Genomic DNA, 25,134 nt, shown 5'->3' on the forward strand with positions numbered 1-25,134 from the left:
AATTGGGGGAGGACCCAGGAGTTTACCCAGGAAAGGGGTAGTGGAGATAGGGCAACAGTTAACTGCCAGGAGAGGTCAGCAGATGGCTTTTTTAGAAGAGGGTCACAAGGGAGTGCATGAGGGAAAGAACCAGAAGCGAGGGAGTGGTTACAGAAATCGGCAAGGTCCGGGGCATGAGAGGTGATGTTGTCCTTAATGGTTCTAGAAGAACAGGGGTGCACCTGCTTGGAGGAGACCTTCATATAGCGGACAAGTTTAGATGCCTCATCAGGTGTTATGGGCCGGAGGGAGGAAAGTGCGGGGGGAGGAGGGAGTGGAGCCAAGGGGGGGGGGGGGCTGGAGTGGGGGTGGAGGTGATGGAGAGTTGAGGACAAGGATGTCCTAAGTTTTAGATGAGAAGTGGAAGGCCAGGGCGGTGCAGAGAGCCTGGGAAGGAATAAAAGCGGTCAAGACTGCGGATGGATTGGCTAGTTCCTTACAGATCCTGTCAAGTTTTTGGAGTTTTTGGATCTAAGATTAAGGGCAAACAGCTGAGGGAGTAAAACATTGTTTGGGGACTCAGAGGGATATTAGCATGTAGGGTAGATGAGGGATTGGAGTGGACAGGAAATACCGTAGTGAAGAAGTTAACTTGACAACAGCCAAAGCCAAGGGACTTCTTTGTATGCACTGAGTGGATGGGGTGTAGATTTTGTGCCACTGTTGAAGGTTAATTTGCATGTCGGTCCTAAGCTGCTAAATACTGGTTGGTTATCCAAGCTTATGTACGAGGGGTTGAGCGAGTAATGGTAGGGGCCGAGTCGGATAGTGGTTCTCAAATGTGGGATTAAAGAGCCATGTTCAAGTCTGAGAAGGCCTGCTCAATGGAAGAGGCGAGACAGGGCACCAGAGATTTCCTTTTGAACTTTAGTTCGGGGATAGTAAATGTGGGGGAATGAATGGCAGGATCTTTTAAAAAGAAACTTTTCATTTATTTAGGTTTTCCAATGTTCACTACATGCCAAAAACGAGCTGTAATTTCTTCAACTTTTTAAGTCATTTTAATGCAATTAGACCTGTGACAATTTTCTGAAGTGTATGTTCTCTCTCAAAAGTTGCTACACACACCTGATGCCTTTATAGAGGTCTGTGCTGTATGTGTACGTAGATGAACAAAGGCGTGCAGAAGAATTCATGTTCCTGTTAACAGCTCTGTGTTCTCAGTGCATTGAGACATTTGGTTGGATGGCATAATCTCCTACTTTTTCTTTCAGATTCTAACTCTTCTTTTTTGTCTCATTGTTCCTTCTTGCCCCACAGAGCCTTTAATGTTCCAGGAAGACCTGGATCCTTTGGAAGCGGAGAACCCTCTCTCAGAGTACCACTGGTTCCACGGCACTCTGTCCAGACTGAAGGCTGCTCAGCTAGTATTGGCGGGCGGCACAAGCAGCCATGGAGTCTTCCTTGTACGGCAGAGCGAGACGAGGCGGGGGGAATATGTGCTGACTTTCAACTTTCAGGGAAAAGCAAAGGTGTGGGATGTCTGTGTTGCTAGTTCTTTTGTCACCTGTCTGTCTATTTTTGTGATTTATAGCGTGTGCATCCAAAGGTTGTTTTTTATTTCTTTTCCTGTGGTTTTCAAACATGCATAAAGTGAACAAAGGAAATAGTTTATCACGCAATTAATGAACTGAAATGATGAAAAGAAATCTGTCAATCACAAAACAGTTCAGTAGCAGTTAGGGTCTTCTATTTCTGCTCTGTGAGCAAGCATCTTATAACTGCAAGCAAGTTCTTTGGCATCCTATATCTTTCATTGCCATCTATACTTTACAACAATTTTTTCAAGTGGCAGGGGGTCTTAACATCTGCTCTTTTTCTCCAAAATGTATAGGCGAAATGACAATACTTCTTTTCAAGTGTCCTGCCTATAATTCCACACAATCCAGGAAAAGCAACCATGCAATCTGCACTCTCTTCCTGCATCTCATAACATTGAACAATGACCTACTTCCTGCTTGGCGGATTGCTGGAGAAACAAGAACTTAAATCCAATGTAAAGCCTGGAGCACCATTGGGCTATGCAAATAACAGGGGGGGTCCTGGGAGTCGCTCTGCCAGACATTGGTCTTGGTTAAGCGAGCCTTACCCAGAGTCTTTAGCTCAGTATCTTTCACAGAGGAGAAATATCCCGAACATATCAGTCTTTGTCCTGCCCTGGGGAAGTCCAGCACCGAAATGCTAGGCAATTCTCCTCTGAACAAGAGTACCAACAGAAACCCCAGACACGTGTTTCGGTCTGGTTGAACCTCATCAGTAGGGTGGAGCTGTGCCTCTCTAAGAATAGTGTGCAAGGGGTCCACGTCTGGAAGGATAGTGAGCTAAAGAAGTGATGGTGAGCCAAAGAATCTGGGTAAGGCTCTCGTAACCAGGACTAATGTCTGGCAGAAGGACTCCCAGGACCCCCCTTGTTCATTGGCATACTTTAAGTAACTTTGGGTCTCAGTCTAAGTGTCAGGTTCCGGTTCCAGTTTCCCCTTCTCCTCACCTGAATACTCGGAAGTACGTTCCTTAAGTGCTGTTTCAGGCTTCTTCTTGTCCTTCTTTCTTTCTTTGGGCGGACTTTCCTTTAGTCTCCGTCCTTTTCTTTCGTGTAAATAAGGTCTGGCCCCTTCAGAGGCCACCGTGATAGAGATGAGAACCTGCTCAAGGGGACCTCCAGGAGGGCCAGCCTCGCCCCAGGGAAAAAGCCAGAAGGCAGAAAAAACCCTGGTTCTGGTGCTTTGCAGATGTGGGGAAAGTTGAGTTTCCAAAGACCAAAGCCCTGAGATGATTCAACGGGATGAGAAGGGCAAAAGAAATAAGAGGATGGAACCTAATAAAAAAAAGGAGGAAGTACCAAAAATAAAGAGAGATAGCACTAGAGCCAACAAGGGAATTGCTATGGAAACTGAAAACCTATACAGATGGAATCATAAACAGAAATAAGTAGGAACGGACAGGCGCCGTGAGCCTATGCTGAGAATCACAATGAAAGTACACAAACACAAAGTAAACTCGTATGTAAAAAGAAATCAGCTATGCAGAATAGGCAAGCTCCGCAAATGTACGGAGCAGAAATGGGAGTCGCGAGAGCAGCTCGCGGGTAGAACGAAGAAAGGAAGCAGTGCGGAACGGCAGGCGCCGTGAAGGTAGGAAGGAGAAATGGAAGTCGCGAGAGCAGTTCGTGTGCAGAACGAAGAAAGTAAGCAGTGCGGAACGGCAGGCGCCGTGAAGGTAGGAAGGAGAAATGGAAGTCACAAGAGCAGTTTCGCGTGCTGAACGAAGAAAGTAAGCAGTGCGGAACGGCAGGCGCCGTGAAGGTAGGAAGGAGAAATGGAAGTCGCAAGAGCAGTTCGTGTGCAGAACAATGAGAGAAAGCAATGCAGAACGGCAGGTGCCGTGAATAGAGATATGGAGTCTAAGCTAGCGGAAAGAGGAAAACAAACAGGCGAACCGAAGTAGAGTAGCAGGGAAAATACAGCGAGTAGCCGTACAGGTTAGAAAGGACTGATAGCAACGATACTATAGAATGACAGAATTGAAAACACGAGAGAAGGATTCAGAAAAGCGGAGCGCAGTAACGAGAGGTAAACAGATACAACGCACTGGCTGGAGGGGCGGAACCGGAAGATATAGTGCGTGCTGCCATCTTGAATGAGGACTAGAACGTTACCCTGAAAGGTCACTGCCTCCAACCCTTCCAAAGTCTCCACCTGCCGATCCTGACAGTATACCCCCTTCTCATCGGGGGTCCCCCAGGCTTGCCCGGGTGAAAATGGTGAAATCTCCTCATCAGTCTGGGGTCATGAATATGGCTCACCGGTTCCCAAGACCTCTCTTCCAACGGGTAACCCTTCCAATGTACCAGGTATTGTAACCTACCCCTGCGGTACCGAGAATCAACCAAGTAGGCCACTTCGTATTCTTCTGGTGTTGGGTTCACTTGAGCACGTACCCTGTGGACTGGTCTTTGGAAAGGATCTTCCTTGTATTCCTTGAGTAAGGAGACATGGAAAACCGGATGTACCCTCCTGAGGTAATTAGGGAGTCTAAGCTTAAAGGCCACCGGGTTAATCCGTTGTACTATGGGGAACGGCCCGAGGAACCGTGAGGAGAATTTGCCGGAATGTACCCACCTAGGCAAGAAACGGGTAGACAACCAGACCAATTGTCCAACCTGCCATGTAGGATTGAGGCTTCTGCCCTTGTCTGCCCATCTCTTTTGTGCTTGTTGACTGCTCAGGTGTGCTTTCTGAGCTAGCTCATGAACTTCTTGTAAGTCCTTCAGAACCTCAGCCACAGCCGGAATCTTGGTGGAAGGGGCGCTGAGCCAGGGCAAATGTTGGGGATTGTACCCATAAGTACAAAAAAAAGGACTCATCTGGATGGTAGTATGCAGAGCATTATTGTAGGCAAACTCTGCTTGCGGAAGGAAGCCAAACCAATTCCCCTGCTGCGGGCTACAAAAACACCTCAGGTACTGTTCCAGACTGGCGTTCAATCTCTCGGTCTGTCCATTACTCTGAGGTTGATAACCCGAAGAGAGAGCCATGTGAATCCCCAGAGTCTGGCAAAGAGAAGCCCAAAACTTATAAGTGAATTGAGGTCCTCTATCTGAAATCACTGTCCGAGGTAACCCATGTAGGCGCACTATATCTCGGAGGAATACTGCTGCTGTCTCAGAGGCTGAAGGAATGTGTTTGAAAGCGGAGAAGTGAGCCACCTTACTGAAAGAATCGACAGTCACCATGATCACAGTCATGTTTTCGGATGGGGGAAGATCCACAATAAAATCTGTGGAAATATGTTCCCAGGGGCGTTCAGGCAAGGAGGGTTGCTGCAATAACCCTAGCGGTTTTCCAGTTCGAAGTTTGTTGGAGGCACAAAGCGAACACGTAGATGCATACCGATCCACATCATTCCGAAGAGCTGGCCACCAAAAGCCCCTGCGTAGCAGGTTGTAAGTCTTTCTGACTCCTGGATGACCTGTTAGTGGGGTGTCGTGGCACCAAGAGAGGACAAGAGTCTGGAGTCTCTTGGTGGGAATGAACAGTGCTTCACCCTTATAATACAACCCGTCCTTACCAAGAACGACCGAGGAAGGGAGTTCAGATCCTGTTTGATACTCGGGTATTAGATCTTGAAGAAAAGAAAGAGAGGATGCAATTATCCTGCGTCCTGGGAAGACCAATTCATGTCCCATGTAGGTACCTGAGCATTCCCCTAGACTGCGAGACAAAGCCTTCATATTCTCTGTGCCGGGAATATAGGTGATGTTAAAGTCATACTGCAAGAAAAAATAAGCCCAGCGGGCGTGGCGTGCGTTAGTGCATTCCATCTGTTGTAGGACCCGAAGGTTACGATGGTCTGTTCTGATGTCAAAGCTGTGGGCGGCTCCTTGCAATAAATGACGCCACTCTTGGCATGCTAACTTGATTGCTAAAAGTTCCCTTTCTATTACAGAATAATTGTGCTCACTTGTAGTCAGGGTCTTGGAATAGTAGGCCACAGGATGTTCTACACCATCTTCTAGTTTCTGTAGTAGGATTGCCCCGATTGCACCCAAAGAAGCATCGGTTTCCAGGATGTATGGTTTAGACTGATCCGGTTGGACCAGTATGGGTGCCCTAGAAAAGCATTCCTTAAGGGCGATAAACGCTCTTCTGGGCTCTTCACAAAAGACGAACCTTACGCCCTTCTTTAACAAGGAAGTTAGAGGAAGCACGGTGTTTGAGAAATTGGGTATGAATCTTCGATAAAAGTTTGCTAAACCCAGGAAACTCTGTAGCTCCTTTAAATTAGTAGGTTCTTTCCAGTCTCTGATTGCCCTTATCTTGATCGGATCCATCTCTATCCCTTGCTTAGACAGGATAAATCCTAAGTAGGACACTGACGTAACCTCAAATTGACACTTTTCCGGTTTGATCAGTAGCTGGTGGGACTGAAGACGCTGCAACACCTGTATGACAAGTCTTCTATGCTCTGCAAGGGTTTTGGAAAAGATTAAGATGTCATCTAGGTATACCACCACCGTTATGAACAACATGTCAGAAAAAACCTTATCCATGTACCTTTGGAATACGGCTGGGGCGTTTACCAGGCCAAATGGCATCACCCGGTATTCATATAAGCCAAAGGGGGTGCGGAATGCAGTCTTCCACTCGTCCCCCTTTCTTATACGCAGCAGGTGATAGGCACCTCTTAGGTCAAGCTTCGTGAAGTAGACGGCTCCTTGTACCGCTTCTAATATGTCCCGAATCAATGGCATGGGATATCTGTCACGGATGGTAACCTTATTCAAGCCTCGATAATCTATACACGGACGTAGCTCCTTGGAATCCTTCTTGGGGATAAAGAACAAAGAGGCCCCACAGGAGGACCTTGATTCTTGAATAAGTCCGTTCTGAAGATTATCATCCAGATAGTTTCGAAGGGCAGTCCGTTCAGGGAGCGATAAGGGATACATACGTCCGAAAGGAACCACGGCTTCTGGTATCAAGTCGATGCTGCAGTCCTCAGCTCTATGCGGGGGCAGCTTCTTGGGTATAGCATCCATGAATACCTCGGCAAATGCCTGATATTGTAGAGGGATAGAAGAAACGATCACTGGATTGTGGATTGGTCTTCCTGTTTCAGCTCCGACATCTGTGGTTCCGGCAATGGAAAGTTCCATACAGTGGGTCTTACAGAACTGTGAGTCAAAGTTCACCTTATTATCTGTCCAGTTGATGTGTGGGTTATGTTTTCTTAACCACGGAATCCCTATTATCAAGGGAAAATGAGCTGCTCTGATCTGGTCAAATACCAGAATCTCTTCATGGTGGCCCATCATCATCTTGAGCGGGAATGTTTCAGAGGTAATTGGTCCAGATGATAAAGATCTGCCGTCTACACCCTCAACTGGTATGGGAGCAGACTTGAGTCTGGTAGCTACCTGGTGTTCGGTTGCCCATCTTAGGTCCATGAAATTCCCCGCTGCTCCACAGTCCAACATAGCTAATACCTCAGTGGGGGCAGAACCAGACAACCAAAGTTTAACCTTGAACACCATCAGACTGTTCTCTTCCGGGTTGTTTAAGGTTCTTGTGTTGATGCAAGGGTGCTTGTCAATTCCCCCGACACTTCCCTTGCAGCAGAGCGGGGGCTGAAGTTTTCCTTCCGTCGAGGAGGTACATCCGGGCAGTCTCTCAGTAGGTGTTTGGAAGAACCACAGTACATGCATAACCCGGAGTTCCGTCTTCTCTTTCTTTCTTCTGGAGTCAGGGGGCCCCGGGTGGCTCCGATCTGCATGGGTTCTTCTGCTATGGTTGAGGGTCTTCTGAGAGGAGAAGGGGAAGGGAAACTTAATGTCTGAGAGGTTCCTCTAGGTCTTCTTCTTTCTTGTCGCCTTTCCTGTAGACGAAATTCAATCTGGAGAGACAGAGTTATCAGATCCCTGAAAGAAGCAGGTCGGGCTACTCTAGCCAGCTCATCCTTAATTTCATCATGAAGGCCTCGTCTGAAAATGGTCTGTTGGGCCGAATCTGGCCAGTCCGTCTTGGCTGCTAGTCTCTGGAAACGGGAAATGTAAGTTTGCAAATCCGTTTTTCCTTGGCGAACGTCCAGAATGGCTTCCAAAGCGGAATAGAGTACTTCCGGTCTGTCAAACCTTTCCTTAAACAGCTCCAAAAAACGGTCGTAATCATTTAAGGACGGGTCATTGCTTGTAACGAACGGCGTTACCCAAGATAATGCGTTTCCAGAGAGGTTAGCGATGATGAACCCGACCCTTGATCTGGCCGTATCATATGCATGGGGCCTGAAAGCAAAGTACACCTTACAGGCATCAAGAAAGTCCTTTAGACCACCAGGATACCCATCGTACTTTCCGAAAGAGAGTGGCATAGTTGGCAGGTCTCCATAGTCATCACGGCGTAAAACGACCTGTTGTCGGAGTGCAACATTCTCCGTTCTCAGGGCTTGCACCTCCGCTGTTAGATTCTGCATCGCAGCTACCAGTTCTTGGTATTGCTCCAAGGAAGCCATCGTGTGAGTAGGGCGTTGTATGCCGTCAGGTTCCGGTTCCAGTTTCCCCTTCTCCTCACCTGAATACTCGGAAGTACGTTCCTTAAGTGCTGTTTCAGGCTTCTTCTTGTCCTTCTTTCTTTCTTTGGGCGGACTTTCCTTTAGTCTCCGTTCTTTTCTTTCGTGTAAATAAGGTCTGGCCCCTTCAGAGGCCACCGTGACAGAGATGAGAACCTGCTCAAGGGGACCTCCAGGAGGACCAGCCTCGCCCCAGGGAAAAAGCCAGAAGGCAGAAAAAACCCTGGTTCTGGTGCTTTGCAGATGTGGGGAAAGTTGAGTTTCCAAAGACCAAAGTCCTGAGATGATCCAACGGCATGAGAAGGGCAAAAGAAATAAGAGGATGGAACCTAATAAAAAAAAAGGAGGAAGTACCAAAAATACAGAGAGATGGCACTAGAGCCAACAAGGGGATTGCTATGGAAACTGAAAACCTATACAGATGGAATCATAAACAGAAATAAGTAGGAACGGACAGGCGCCGTGAGCCTATGCTGAGAATCAAAATGAAAGTACACAAACACAAAGTAAACTCATATGTAAAAAGAAATCAGCTATGCAAAATAGGCAAGCTCCGCGAATGTACGGAGCAGAAATGGGAGTCGCGAGAGCAGCTCGCGTGTAGAACGAAGAAAGGAAGCAGTGCGGAACGGCAGGCGCCGTGAAGGTAGGAAGGAGAAATGGAAGTCGCGAGAGCAGTTCGTGTGCAGAACGAAGAAAGGAAGCAGTGCCGAACGGCAGGCGCCGTGAAGGTAGGAAGGAGAAATGGAAGTCGCGAGAGCAGTTCGCGTGCTGAACGAAGAAAGTAAGCAGTGCGGAACGGCAGGCGCCGTGAAGGTAGGAAGGAGAAATGGAAGTCGCGAGAGCAGTTCGTGTGCAGAACGAAGAAAGTAAGCAGTGCGGAACGGCAGGCGCCGTGAAGGTAGGAAGGAGAAATGGAAGTCGCGAGAGCAGTTCGCGTGCTGAACGAAGAAAGTAAGCAGTGCGGAACGGCAGGCGCCGTGAAGGTAGGAAGGAGAAATGGAAGTCACGAGAGCAGCTCGCGCATAGAACAATGAGAGAAAGCAATGCAGAACGGCAGGCGCCGTGAATAGAGATATGGAGTCTAAGCTAGCGGAAAGAGGAAAACAAACAGGCGAACCGAAGTAGAGTAGCAGGGAAAATACAGCGAGTAGCCGTAGAGGTTAGAAAGGACTGATGGCAACGATACTATAGAATGACAGAATTGAAAACACGAGAGAAGGCTTCAGAAAAGCGGAGCGCAGTAACGAGAGGTAAACAGATACAACGCACTGGCTGGAGGGGCGGAGCCAGAAGATATAGTGCGTGCTGCCATCTTGAATGAGGACTAGAACGTTACCCTGAAAGGTCACTGCCTCCAACCCTTCCAAAGTCTCCACCTGCCGATCCTGACACTAAGTTACTAGGGGAATCCAGACGTGGACCCCTTGCTCACTATTCTTAGAGAGGCACAGCTCCACCCTACTGATGAGGTCCAACCAGACCGAAACACTTGTCTGGGGATGCTGTTGGTACTCTTGTTCGGAGGAGAATTGCCTAGCATTTCAGTGCTGAACTGCCCCAGGGAAGGACAAAGACTGATATGTTTTGGATATTTCTCCTCTGTGAAAGATAGTGAGCTAAAGAATCTGGGTAAGGCTCTCGTAACCAGGACTAATGTCTGGCAGAGGGACTCCCAGGACCCTCCTTGTTAGAACCATTGGGCTATTCCAGCACTTCTATAGAATTCTCAGGATTTAGATGCCAAGCTAGTATTCAGCAGGGTGAATTCTCTACTCTGGAATCTGGTGGGGCCTATGCTGAATCCACTGGAATCAGTCAGTTTGATGGTGTTTTCACCATCATACGCTCCCTATTGGAGCCATAACGACATCAAGCCTGACCTGGCTAGACCATTCATTACTAAGCCAAGATCAAATGGTGTCTTAAAGGCATTGCACAGAGGCTCTTTTTTTTACTACGCCTTCTGGTAAGGGCTTAGTGTGTCCTAGAACTGTAGTTGACATTTTAGGGAAGTGAAGACCTTTTCCTTTATTTACCTGCTTGCCTCCTTTATTTTGGGGGCACCTTTGAGCCCTCAAGGCTACAAATGCGAGACAGCTGTTTCTGCCTTTCATGTTTTCCTGGTTTTTCATTTTGTAACACACACCACCTTGAGTGGAGTGTTACAAGGGTATTTTATATCCCTTTTGGGTTTTTGTCTGGCAAGATTGTGTATGCCTTTCTGATGTGCCTAGTACAGGAAGTGAACAGTGTTTTACTTATTTTTCCAGTACACCATCTTTTTTACAGCACAATGCTGATTTAATTACTCTATACTCAAAATGGCTTACACATGGGCTTTAAGTCCTTTCCTTTGGCCATCTTGCTTTTTGGATGCCTACCTGCCCTCTCAATGTGGAAACTACCTTATAGGGGCATGCACCTTCACAGTGTCTTCCCTGAACTCCCAACAAAGTGCCTTGTGTGAATAAGCTGGCTGAAACTAAGCTTGGGGGATGTCTGGTCCCTATCAACATTTGATCATGGGGATGTCTGTTACTGGGCAGATGTTGAGTAAGAGCCTGTCTGATTGGAAAGCCCTAACCTGCTTGAATGGTGCAGATAATTTCTGTTGGTGTGCGGTGTCAACCAACTAACCCCCTCCCCCCACCTAGATTTTGGATAAGAAAAGGAGTCCAGCTGCTGCTTCAGGCATCACTCACTGACTTCAAGGATCCCAGAAAGAGAAGAGTATACTGAAAACACAGAGGACTGCTCCTATGGACAACCAGCATAAACTCAAGCTATCTACCAGTAAAGCCCTCTTGCCTCTCCTGTGACCAGGGAAGACCCTTGACTGTACCTTACTCCCTTAGACTGGTAGTGTCAACTAGTTCTGCACCAGCGGAAGTCAGAAGTGTTCCAGGACATTCCATTGGCCTGTCCATCCCCTGAAATCAAAGCTGGAGCGTAGGACACTGCAAATCCGCGACTTGTGGCCCAGTATCATTGCTGCCTGCTGTTCGTACCCTCTTGCCCTCTTGCTTGAAAATAATCCTACGTGATGCCTGCTCTTTACATCTGCCACAAACCGAGACTGCTGACCTGTGACTGGGGTATCTTTGCTGCTGTACATCTTTTGGCATGCATTTTTATATTTGGATTTATTTGAAGAACCAAGATGCCAATTTTTATCTGAAATTACTTACAATAACAGTTAGAACATTTCTTTTTGCTTGTTTCCCTCCTAATACATCAATAGAACAATCAACGTTTTGCTATTATCTGTAACCTTTTCTTAATTTTGGACGCAAGCGATACAGTTTTACTTCACTTGCCTTGGTAACTAATCTGTTTTGGGGGCGCTGCTCTGTCTCGTACTATCCGTGCAGAAGAACTCTGTTCAACCATCATAACATTCTCTGTTTAATTTTCCCTGCATTACTGTGAGGTGCGGGAGAGGCATTTTGTGTCCCTATAACCTTGTTATTTACAACTTTTATTGTCTCGTGCAATGTTGCATTTGACGACATAATGCCTTTTATAGTACCATATACTCTAAAATAGCCGTGCCACAAGATTCTTGCCGGTCCTTTGCCCATCTTATTGATTGGTGCTATTGCTGGCCTCACAGAGACACATTTGCCAATCAGAGGTATGTTTTTGGGCAGATTTGGGGGCCATTACTGCCTGGTCCCAGTTCACATCCATGTCAGAGTGTGTCTGTTGCAGGGGAGATGTGGTGGCATAGGCTGTCCAGGATTGGACAGCCCTTGCTAGTTTGAATGGTGCATATCCTTTCCATTGGTGGGTTCGGGGACAGCCCCTTCCTGAATCCTGGATAAAAGGGGAATTCCATTCTTGAGATCGTTGTTGGAGCTAAGACCCCTACGAAGAGAAGACTCCTGCTGAAAAACCGGAACTCGTAGTTCGAAGCCAGCCAGCATTGCTTTCTTCAACTGTCCCGGCGAAACCCTGCTCCTTTGCTGAACTCCAGAAGGCTTTCATCATTGCTTCAACCCCTGGATCGGTGGAAACAACCAGTCTTGACTTCTGCTTCAGGATTCTGCTATTGAAAGCTTTAGGAAGCCTACTGCAACCATCCTGTGGCCTGACCAGCATCTTCCTGGGCTCCCTCGCTGCATCCGTCGCCCCGAAGCCTCCCACTGCAGTTCTCCAACGCGAAGAGGGGCCATGCAGGACCAGGTTTTTTTTCTTCCACCATGAGTTTCGGCTTCTGCCACTCCTACAGATTGCCATAGTTGATCACTGCCTGCATCGTGTTCTCTGGGTCCTCTGAGGTCATCACCGGATTGGTGGTCCTCTCTTCAGTCTAGTAGAGGTGACCAGTTACCAAATCTGATCCATCGGAGCAAGGAACAGCTGACTACCCGGACCCAAAACCTGAAGCCAAAAGTGACCTCTGCTCCTGACACCCCTGGACTTCCTTCAACGAAACCAAGGCATGAAAAAAGGTGGCTCAGCAATTTCAGGAACTTCAAGGTAGGTGTCTGAGTGAATCACAGTAAAGGGGGTGAGTAAACATGCCTGTTCCTACCTGCCCCCACCTGCATAGGGTTGAACAAGCATGAAGCCCATACCCTACTTCTTCCTTGCTGTAGTGTGATCGTTAGTCCTCTGTGGTGGTTGGATTTGCGGAAAGACTGCTAAGAACTTTTCTTCAATTGTTTCTTAACTTTGGAACCTTTGCAAACTGCCTGTTGGCTTTGCCAGCACTTGGTCAGGCTCTGAAAAATACTTCTACCCTTCTAAAGGGACCTGCTTCGGGCCGTTGACTCTAGGGCACTAGCACCCCCCACTTCTAGCCACGGAAGCTCTTTTTAAGGTGTATCGCCTTGTACTTTAAGGTTTTGTACAGTGTTTCTAACTTCTTTATTTTCTACATATTAGTTCTCTTCTTTTTTTTTGTTTTGTTTAAATGTCTTTTTATTGTTTTCATGTCTTAAATCAATACAAATACAACCGATCTGGGTCGGCATAACCGTTCTCGAACCCCCCGCCCCATTCTTCCCTCTAACCTGTAACAATCAGTGCAATTTAGAGATACATACATCATAACGTTTTCAACAGAACACTGGGTGGAATAGGTGTTTACATTACAAGGCAGTAGCAATGTGATAACTGTTGCCAGATCTGGCAATGGGGTTCATACAGTCCATAGCAATGTGGTAACTGTTGCCATATCTGGCATGAGCGTTCATACAGTCCATGAGAGACCTTGATCCAAACCTCTCTGGCTCTCCTGTTACAACTAGTAGAAAACCGGTATCAATATACAGTCGGACTTCTATCATGAATCTGTGGGATCTGCGTTGCTAAGGACATAGGAGCGAAAGGGGACACAGTAGTCACTCAGCCTTGTCCCTCTAGGAAGGGACGCCACATGCATTGATTCCCGGGCTTCTCACAGTTTCAACATATTAATACATTCCTCCACCGCAGGGAGCCTTACTCTCTTCCATGTTTTGGCTTTCCAATCTTTTGGGATTCTTGAAAATCATGAGGAATCCCGCGGGCAACCCAGGACAATTCTACTCATTGTATCATATACTGCTCGCAAAAACGTCTGTACATGTATACAGTTCCAGACCATGTACATATAGTTGTCAGGGTCTAGGGCGCACTGCAGACAGGAAGCAGTTTTATCGGGGTAATACTTATGCATCTATGCAGGGGAAAGGTACGACTGGTGTATGAACTTTTTTTTTATTTTTTTTTATTCTGATATAACCACATTTGGTTTTTTTTACACATTCAAAAGCAAAACGTATATGCATGCAAACATCATATTTATAAATTATATCTAGATAACATTTAAAACTAAATCATCACAATCTTATAAAGTTAGCATATTAAAATTGAATTCATCACATCAATATCTAATTTTCCTATAAAACAGTTTTCCCCCTTACTTCAACAATCAATCAACAGTATTCTGACGATATAAAACCTGTCAATTGCAAAACCCTTAAAATATTTAGGGTCAATTTTATTTCATGGCCCGCAATCATTCTTTCCCAGAAAGTGTCGGAGGATAATCTATCCAGTGACCCAACTGAACTCCCTAAATGTTCCACCCTTATTTTCCAAGTGCCTTTACAGAATCTTAGCGGGTGCTCTAAAGTTTGTTTGCTTAAATCTGAGCATTCCGTGCATAGACTCCGGGCCCCTTCAGTGACTCCCCATTTGGATAATACTGATCCAGTTTTAATCAAGTTTAACCGTACCCTCATAAAGTTTTGTCTTCCTTTTGGGTTAGGGAACTTCATCAAGTATCTTGGTACAATACCCTGTTTTTTCCCGTACTTAAAAAACCCTTCAGGAAAAGAGGATGATCTCACCATATCCCCTGTTGAAATCCAATCTCTCAAAGATAAGGACTTCTTAACTTTCAGCGGGTTTGAACTCAGTGTTAATTTATCTGATTCACAATAAGTCAGCAGATTTTCTGCCGTCTTTTTGAGTTCTGTCAAAGTTAGTGAGGAATCAAGATTCATATTTTCTAGGAGATTTCCATATAGTGTATTAGTCATTGGCACAATAATTGACCTATACAAGGAAAGAAGTTTCCAATCAACTGCGTATTTTAAAGATTTTAATCCTAGCTCATATCTGAGTGTTATTGTATGTAATCCTTTGGGCAATCCTAATACCTGTTTCCAAATATAACCACCTATTTTTTGCCAATCTATTGACCACAACAAAGGTTTGGCTTCAATTCCGTACAATAGTACAGGGATTACTTTGGCCACATAGAAGTTTATAACAGCCATAATAGAAAATTTACCATAAAGGCTGGCAATCTTCTTCATCTGGGCTATTAGTTGTGTCCCTTTAGCCAGGATTTCACCATACTGCTTCCCAACTGTAGGGGTCGCATACATAGTAATGCCCAGATACATTACTTCTTTTACCACCGGTATCTGGTTACTGCCAATTGACCACCGATATTTTGTTTCTTTGCAACCTTTCTGCTCAAAAATTACAATCTTAGATTTGTCAGGGTTTACAACCAGGTCATTTAATTTCATATATTTGTCGAGGGCATTCAACAATCTTTGTAGACTGATGGGAGTCCTATCAAGAAGGACTATGTCGTCCGCATACATAAGCCATCTTACGGCCAAGGACCCCACCTTTGGGCTTATTAATGATGAGGATTCTAGGGCGGCTCCAAAGTCTCCCAAATAAAACTTAAAGAGAAATGGAGCCACCAGACAACCCTGTCTGACCCCCCTATCTATACTTCTATATTCTGACAAATATCCATCCATATTTAATCTTACTCTGGCTGTATTTCTTTCGTGAAGTTTTACTAGTATATTAATTAAAGTTTTCGGTGCCCCTTTCTGTTCCAATTTGCTCCAAAGTTTATCTCGATTTACCATGTCAAAAGCACTTGACAGATCGATAAATGCTCCATAAAGTCTTCCTTTATTATTTTTATCTTTCAGATTTGATAATGAGGCTAATATTATACCATTCAGAGAGGTTGAATGGCCTCTTCTAAATCCGGTCTGCTGTTTAGGGATTATGTTATTTTGTTTCGGCCATGTTTCAAGTTCTCTTAATATCAGACTAGTAAACAACTTGCTTTCCACGTCAAGCAATGTAATTGGCCTGTAACTAATAGGGTTTTTGCGATCCCCCTTCTTGAAAATCGGGATTATAATTGCGGTCTTCCAAGAAGATGGAATTATTCTATTTGCAATCACTTTCTTATACAAAGTATATAGGATTTCAGCCCACAATGTCCCATTTCCTTTGAAGACTTGATAAGTTAGACCATTTGGGCCCGCAGATCTCGACGCCGAGGATTTTATGATCAAATTCAAAATATCCTCTTTGTCAAAGTTTAAACCCCAATTTCCGTTGTCACCTATATATGTTTGTCCTCCCACTGGTTCCTGGTATTTTACGCCGAAATAAGTTAGCCAACTTGCTTCCGACACATTATTCGTCTGAGCAATGGTTTGGTGTATTTGGGGAGCATTTACTAGTGACCAGAAGTTTCGCGAGGAATTATTTTGTAATGCACGCAGCATCTCTTCCCCATCTTTCTGCCATAGTTCTTCTCTATGTTGTCCAGACCAACTCTTCAGATCATTTTTAATTTTTTTTGATTCTATCTCTAGTTCTAGTAAGCTTTTAGCCCGTTTCTTAGCGAGTCTTAACTGTATTTGCATCTCGCGTTTTTTTACCCAAACTGCTTCATCAAAAAAGTGTTTGGGCACTCGCTGAAAACCCTTCTGGGTGCTTAACGGGGGGTCAATTGACCACAGGAATTCATGGAACCGTGATGGGTCACAATGCTGATGCAAAATATTTTGATCTCCCCAGTTGGAAAATCCATCCAGGGCTTTGTTTAACCGCTCCCCTTCCCTCTTGTATTTTACCAACCGATTTCTCTGTGCATTAACTTCTGCTCTCTGGTCCCAAATCTCTATTTTTTCCTCACTACACCAATTTAAATGTGCAACTAATCGCTTATGGTCACTTGTTCCACTATCGGCCACTGAAAAATGTATACAAGTATCGAAGCACTCTGTTGATAAAAGCATATAATCCAATGTCGATTCTGATGAACCCCTCTCCCACGTTGTAACCGATGGAACATCACCTTCTATGGAGCCATTTAGGAATTTTAAGTCCCAATCCTCAAAGAAGTTCGACCACTTTCTCCCATTATTTGTTACTTCTTTCATTTTCCCTGTATGGCATTTGGAATTGATACATTGCGAATTTAAGTCTCCTGCAACCAATATATGTGCCCCAGGGTACATTATATTAATATCACGAAGGGTTACCGCAATTGATTCTAGAAACTCTAAGAGTTTTTCCCTCATGGGGTTCCAATACAGGTTCACAATTATTGTCTCCTTAGCTGGAGAGCTTTTGAGAGGAGTGACCACTCTCACCACCAGAATTCCTTCCTGTTTGCAGGATAACATTGGTATTTCTTTAAATAAAATCTTTCTACAGGCGATCAGCAAACCTCCCGTCGGTCTACCCTTGGCTTTACAGTTAGCTGGTTGTGCTATCAGTTTAAAGCCTTCAAGTTCCGGGGTGTTTACTAACCATGTTTCCTGTAACAGGATCAAATCGTTCCCCCCAAATAACAACGCACTCATTTTATTATTTTTAAATGAACTGGATCCCCGAGAGTTCCAACTAGTGATCCTCAATTTGTCACTATTAAAGAGATCTCTGCGATACACCCAGTTTCTGGCAGACTTGCATAATTATCTCTGGTAACATTGACCAAGATGGTGTTTGTAACCCTTCTTTGATGATGTTTTCATTTTTTCCCCGATGGGTTTCATGCAGTGAGGAGATATTTCCCTGGTTTAACTCGTATTCCTCAGTTTCGATCGTTTCTATTGCGTGAGATGGCAATTGCTCATATACTTCCAAACCCACCTCCCTTAATCTTTCTTGTAAGTTTAGAAAAGCTTTTACCCCCAGTTTAGAAACAAATCCAACTTCAACTAAGCTGATACACTCTGGTTTAGGGAAACAAACATATTCAATGTCTTTTGTTGAGAATAAATATAATTCTGGAAGTTTTTTAACCAGTGATAGAATCGAACTCCTATTCAGCGGTGTATCAGACTTTCGATTTTCCTCACTAGTAAACCGAAGTCTCGGGATTGCATATGGATTCGGATCATCTTGGGGATTTGTTATTCTTTCAGTTACCATTTCGGAGGATGAGTTTCCCACCAGGACGTTCATAGTCTCTTCTCTTCCAACCTCTTTGGATTGATCTTGGTAGTCCATATTCGATATTGATGTTTGAATACGTATTGTGTCCTCTGCATGACCCATCCTAGAACTTTGGGTGACCACCAAGTCTCCAGTCTTTGTTTTTGTTTGATTGAATATTGGAGCAATTCTTAAACCAATCTGGGTCTGCATTGGTACTCTAAAAGCATTTTTCTGTTTTTGAAGAAATATAGGAGCTATTTTTAACAACTTTCCTGTAATCTCTGATCTAATCGAGTCGTGTTGTTGTTGATTTCTGTCCAGGTCTGCAATTTTTCCTTCTGTTTGAGTACTCATAGATTTCTTTACCATATGTACATCCCCCTCTGCTTCGGGAATTCTATCAGCCTCAAGTCTTTTCCTTTGTTGTTTTTTGGATTTATTTACCCTGGAAATTCTTTCTTGTTGTGGAGAATCATTACCCTTGCTCCTATCATCTTTATCTGAGAAATTTTGATTCTCATTGATTTTTGCAGGATCTAAAATCCCCTTGACGAAGCTATTTACCTTTGATTTTTTTGATCTAATATTCTTCACATTTTTTGTTTTCTTTACTTGTCGACCTCGTGATTTTGAATCTGTATTATTTTGCTTTTGGTTCTTCCGCCTTTCTCTTCTCCGTCTCTTATAGGATTGTTGCGAACACTTTTTCCACATATAGCTGTTTTCTGCCTCTTCTCCGTGATTCTCAATAGCTTCCCGTCGGTCTTCCGCCAGCTGTTCCACCGTTGACTCAGCAATCTGTGCCAATCGGCAGAATTCTTCCATTACTGATTCGGATAAGGGAGTATCATCCGCAAAAGTATTCAATTCAGGAACTAAGTCTTTTGTTTCAATTGCTAGATCTTGGTTTAATGAAGAAGTCAATACATTTCTTTCATTCATTTGCAATAACAAATCCTTGATCTCCTTATTCTGCCTCATTAGAGAAGTCATTTGGTGCTTAATTTCCATTAGGTCTCCACTATACTTTGTGAAGCCATCTTCCATCTTTATCATCATGGGCAGAACTGAACAATTTATTACATTATTTTGGCCTACGACTGAAAATTCAAGTTGTTCAATATCCTTTGTCATTTCCATTAAAATCCCTGTATGGGTCTGCACATCTCTTTTTAGAAGGTCAAAAACCTTCACCAAGGAATTTAGAACAAAATTTAAAGCCGAGAGAGAGGAATCACCATCATTAGGGTCATGATTCTTGTTTCCCTGTGTCATACTTGGTATTTGCACCGGTTGATCTAGTAAAATTCCATCAGACACGACCGTGTCCCCTCTCGATACCACTGTTGAGTTTAATCTTTCCTCATGTGGTTGTAGATTCTGAGCCAAACTCAACAGATGATTTGGGGTCCTTGAAAGTTCCATAACTGGGATGAGTAGTTCAGATCCACTGTTCTCCGTTTGTAAGTTGATATTATGATTTAAAAGTTTTAAGGAATGTGGCATAGGTCCGTTTAAATTTTCTTGTGCAGATTTCTGGAAATAATAATCAATAGTCCTTTTATATTAGTTGATGTCAGAGTAAAGTCTCTTGACTGTCTAAATGGGATGTTTCTTGTTGAGTCCCTTAAAATTTCTCCCTCCGTTAATTTATCCACTTGAAGTTCTTGATGAATTTGTGCCTCTATTATGTTGTTATTTCTTGTCGAGGCAATCGGAGTTTGAGAACTTGCGGGGTTCACATCCTCATGCAGGGACTTTTCAATGTAGGAACCATCCCACTCTGGAGCTCTTAGATCATCAACGTGTTGTCCACTCCTTAAATTGTAGCGGGCCATTTCTTACCCCTTCGTTGTCTATGAGAATTAGGTCAAAGAAAAATGAGGGATCAAAGGAGTAAAATCTCCAACAGTCTCCCCCCTTTTTATCTTTTTATTGCCTAAACAGGGCCCCAGCCACTCCCTTTCAACTGTCCACTCCAAATTGCCCAGACTCCAAAATTCCTGTCAGCGAACTGCGGACTGTCTCAGATTAATCTCTGAGGCTCTTGTTTAAGGGGGCTTATAGAGGGGCTTACAGCCAGTGGCCACTGCCGTCTAATACTAAATTGCAGCAGCCAACCACATTCAGGATAAGAGTTTCTGTTCTGCAACCCTTCAAATCCTCAACCCACTACCCTTTATCAATACCGGTGTCAATATATTTATACAGGCCCGAGCCCTGGTTCAATCACTGTCTCTCCAGCAAGCTCAGGCTCATACTCAGGTACTGTGGAGGAGGAGGAAATTGGCTCTATCTTGGGCTCGAGCACAGACAGTTACCAACTGTTACCAGATAGTTACCATGCTCAATAGTCCATGGAATGACACAAAAAAAATGCAAAAGGCACCGATGGTGCAAGTAATACAGACCTCGTTGTCGGTGTCTGTGGAGCAGATCAAAGTGGCTGCCGCAAATTTAGCAAATTGGCTACGCGTCCAAAGACCCACCAGCACTGATACGGGGCCTCCAAGCGTAACACTGCACCTCCGCGGGATCGCTGGGCTAGCAGCCGCAGGCTGCCTCAGGCCACCGCGGACACCCACCTCTGTGCCTCGCGGGTACGCCTCGATACACGATACCCGATACACGATATCGGTAGAAGCTCAGTGCCGGTCCGGTCAAAGCTCGTGCTCCACTTATAGCGACGACGCTATAGCCGTCTGCTCACCGTCTGCTCGAAAAAATGAAAGGATTTCCTGGGACTTCCTGGGGCTTCCTACTAGAGGAAAGGACCCACACACACATGCTTGCACGTCACCGGCAGTCAAGCCGCACTGAGGAACTGTACGATCGAGCCACGAGTGTACAGAGTGTCAGCCGCTTCCGACCGCTCCGGAGAATCTCTCTCAGAATCGATTCTGAATGAACTTAAACTGGATGAGGCGGAACCTGGAGTTTAGTGATAATGTCCGGGTCATTGTGCAGATCGTCCTCCACTGGGACTATGCCAGCTGGTCATGTAGCACTCTGTCCCATCTGGCCACAAACGTGACCGGGGGTGCTGAACGGAGTGACTTTATAGGTATATAGAGTGCCGATACTATACCAGCGAGACTAGGGGGATTCATCATGAATTGCACGAGAGGGGAAGGGGCAGGCGCCAGCAGGAAATTCTCCCACAACACCCAAAGTGTTTCCCGCAATCTGTAATAAAGTAGCATAGAGACAGCATTCCATGGGCCTCGAGCCTTCAGAGTGTCCCCAAGTACAAACCTGCCGTCCTGGACAATATCCCCAAGAGCATGAACCCGCAGCTTCGCAAACTGTGTTTTGAATATTCCCTCAGAGTTAAGTGGGATCGCATGAACGAAATATATGGCTTAATCTGCGGGATAATCTCTCTTCGCGTCAACATCAGAGAGGCACTGTCCCCCGTCGAGTGGGTCACGTTGATGGGCTGTATTTCATCTCAGGTGATTCGTCTGGTGGAAACCCATAGCATATCCTTCAGGTCGTCCAGGTAGGCCACCACCCTCTCCAACCCGGCATGCGGAAACTCAACGCAGGGGTGCCTCCACCACATTACTTACTGGATCTGCACCACCAAGAAGTGTGTGTGTGTGTGTGTGTGTGTGTGTGTGTGTGTGTGTGTGTGTGTGTGTGTGTGTGTGTGTGTATATATATATATATATATACACACACACACACACGAAACACGTGTGTATAGGCGCGTTATAAATGCTTTATCATATCATAGGTTGCAGTAATCTAGGCCCCCAGCAGCATATTGCTGTGTCAGTGTGCAGTGCAAAGCGTGCCTGTTTCCCCGGCCCGTACCAGCCTAGTACCGGGTGCGTTTCCAGAACCATGATGGGGGAATTAATGGGACATTGTTGAAAATATACTGTATTTTAGGGACCACCATCATTTTAGCCAGGGCAAGGCGTGCCCTCTGAGACAGCGGGAGCCTGATCCAGATATCGACCCTTTCGTTCCAGTTGCTCAAGGGTCACCACATAGTTCATCTCAAAAAGCTTGGAAGGGGAAGTAAAAACCATTATACCCAGATACCTCATTCCCTCTAGACACCATTGGAACTCGGTACCGACAACCGCTCGGAGCACCGTCGAGGTTATCGGTAGTATTCAGACTTAGACCAAATAATATGTAAACCTGAGTGTTTCCCACAGTCAGATATTTCCTGTACCAGCGGCTGTAGATTCTGTTTAGGGTCTTTGCTATACAACAGTATATCATCTGCATAAAGTGAGATAATCGAGATGTGTGAAATATATCTTCAACCCTCTGTGTGAAAGAAATTCCCTTATGGCACATGCCAAGGGTTCAACCACAAGAGCAGAGAGAATTGGAGCGAAGGGACAGCCCTGTCTCGTTTCCCTAGTGAGCTATATACTATCAGAGAGCAATTGGTTAGGATCGTGGCCTGAGGCGTCGTGTACAACAGACAAATCCATTGAATATACTGGAGACCCAGTCCCGTTCTACAGAAGATTTTGAATAGAAAAAGCCACTTGACGGAGTCGAAGGCCTTTTCAGTGTCCAATGCCGCCACCACTATGGGAGTTTCATCCCATACATTATGGTCAAGAGACGTCGAAGATTATTTTGCGTGGACCTGCCCGGGATAATACCCACTTGGTCTGGGAGAACCAGTGCACCCCTGTGTGGGAGGAGTCTATCGGCCAACAGTTTTGCTAGGATTTTATTATCGGTGTTGATGACTGACAGCCGGGAGCTCATTCGAGTCGGCCACCTCCAATATCCTTACTTGATTCCTGACCCTGCGGATTGCCCATGCGAGTGCACAACTGGGTCTGCCACCCTCGGCATATTTGTCAACAATGCGTCTCCCAAATACCTGTCCTCTGTCTGCATTTTCCGAGTATGCACGTTGTGTGTCCGCATGTAGTTTTCCGACCTGTGCGTCCCCTCCCTGTGTGTGTTTATGTTCCAATTTCTTGATTTTCCTTTCCAGGCGACGCACGGTCGACCTCAAAGATACGAGTATGTTAGGCAAGATTTGGAGCAGTATCCTTTGGGTGCACTACAACAATCTTGTCCTCCTGGCAATAGGAGCCCAACCTTTGGTATAAGTCTGTACTACACAGGTTGGTAGTGTGGCTGAGCAGCCTGGCTTATCTCAAGAGGGGTTAATGTGGGCAGTAGGGTGGCTACACATAAATTCACAGTGACAAGTATCCAAATAAACACTTACACTCAAGGTTTCTTGATTAAACTATTATTAATTTAACAGCAAGTTTGAATAAGCCTTCTTCAGGAGGGGCAATATATCAGTAACAAACTAATACACTTCAAAATACACACTCTTAGTATGTTAAAGAAAAGGGTTATAGATTAAAACAAGAGATTACACAAATATTCTTAAGCAGGTAAGTACTTTTGAACCCCCAATGCAAAGCAAGTTAACCCCTTCCTGGAAGGAAAGGTAAAACACAATGTCAGAGGAAAGACCAGTTATTCAGGGAGCCAGGCTAGCCAATGTCAATAGAGCAAAGGTCTGTGAGCTGAAGCACTCCTTGGAGGTGAATAAAAGTCTGCACAATGTTTTAGAAGTCTTTGTAGAAAAAGTAGAATCAATGTAGGGCCACAAGCTGGGAGGCTTGTGAGAGGTAGAAGATGCAAGCAACTCTACAGAAGCAACCAAGACAAGTCTCAACCGAGATCAAGTAAGGCTACAACAGCAAGAGGTAAGGTCTCTTAGACTGTACCTTTACCTTTTATTAGAAGAAATGCTTCCAGCTGGCTTCTGTTCCTGTGCAGCTCTGTAGAGCCTGTTGTTCCTGGGCCTCATTCGTGGGGACAAGAGGGAGGACTCCTGGGGACTCCTGCACTGCAACAGGCGGTCACCGCTCGCAAACGGCAATCTTCAAACAAGTGGCTGTTCGGTGTTTCAGCTCCTCGCATCTACCACAAATAGCAACACTGCGGTTCCTGGCTTTCGAGATGGACTTTCCTTGCTTCTGGGGTCCCGCATTCTGTTGTGGGGCTCGAGCTCGGTGAGTCCTGCTTCCTGGGAGTCAAGAGGATCTTCCTGGAGCTCTTGGCCAGCTTAAAAGCAACGCACACAAACTGATGTTCCTCTCCCTGGCTATTCGGTTTCCAGCAGCAACTCTGCGGAAATTCAACCAGCTCCAAGAGGATGTCCAGGTGGCTTACTTTGGAGTTGATTGGTTCCACCAACTCAAAGGGAGAAGTCGTCCTTACAGGAGCATCTCCGTCGATAGGAATTTGGAGTTTCAGCACAGCAGCAGGGCTTCATCGGGCAAACCAACGGTCCAGGAGTTGCAGCAGGCGTCCTCTTCAAGTTCTTCTTCAGATTCCTTCATCCAGTGGTCGACTCTGCCTTCCAAGCCAAAAAGCCTTGCCTTTTATGCAGCTTGCTCCCATTCATTCCAGCCGGCCTACACTGCAATGGGACGGTTGGAGACAGAAAAGCACAAACCTCTATTGAGCTGCACATTGCGGTTTTAGCTCCTCGCTTGTCAGCAAATAGCACCACCACAGTCTCACGGATACCACTCTGGACTTTCCTCGCATCTGGGGTCAAGCACTCTGTTGAGGTGGCTCAGGCTTGGTCAGTCCTGCTTACTGGGAGTCTGGGGGCTCTTACAGCAGCTCAAATCCGTCTTAAAAGCGATGCACTCCATTTGGTGTTCCTCTCCCTGGCACTTCAGTTCCAGCAGCAGCAGCAGCAGCAGTGGAAGTACACCCAGATCCGAGAGGATGTCCAAACAAGTTCACTTTGGAGTTGATTGATCCCACCATCTCAAGGGGAGAAGTCGTCCTTACAGGGCTTCTCTAGTCAAATGAATTTGGAGCTTCAGCACCGCAGCAGGGCTTCACCGGGCAAACCAACGGTCCAGCAGTTGCAGCAGGCGTCTCTTCCAAGTTTTTCTCCGGATTCCTTCGTCCAGTGGTCGACTCTGCCTTCCAAGCCAAAAAGCCTCGTCTTTTATGCAGGTTTCTCCCATTCATTCCAGCCTAGCTGGCAATCACACAGCAGGGTGGCTGTCCTTGCCGGACAGCCAGCCGGCCAATCACCTTTGTGTGCATTCCTGTAACCAAGGGGATTAAGCACATGGGGTTTCGGGCACCTCCCTGACTTCCTGCCCCTGCCAGACACACTGGAGTCAGAGGCGGGCTTCACTCGTGAATCCCGCCAAAGACAAAAGGAACAAAGGGACCAGACCTGGTTTGGCGCGCAGAGTAAATCTCAAGAAGGACCTTTCCAGCAAGAAATGGCAAAAAAAGAAGACCTGGCCATTTTGATAAAAATGCGCACCCATGGGTGCCTTA

The 25,134-nt window shown here is 45.6% G+C and overlaps 1 protein-coding gene across 3 annotated transcripts in view; it reads left to right on the forward strand.

Annotated features, from left to right (window-relative positions):
- SH2B1 (SH2B adaptor protein 1) overlaps positions 1-25,134 on the forward strand; it is a 603,138-nt gene that overhangs the window by 372,440 nt on the left and 205,564 nt on the right. For all 3 annotated transcript variants that reach the window (XM_069652165.1, XM_069652166.1, XM_069652167.1), the window contains one exon: positions 1,300-1,511. In XM_069652165.1, coding sequence (XP_069508266.1) covers positions 1,300-1,511 — 212 coding nt within the window. The remainder of the gene's footprint in view (positions 1-1,299; positions 1,512-25,134) is intronic.

Source organism: Ambystoma mexicanum, chromosome 3p (genome assembly GCF_040938575.1).
Source record: "Ambystoma mexicanum isolate Mex_15411 chromosome 3p, UKY_AmexF1_1, whole genome shotgun sequence".
Lineage (NCBI taxonomy): Eukaryota > Metazoa > Chordata > Amphibia > Caudata > Ambystomatidae > Ambystoma > Ambystoma mexicanum.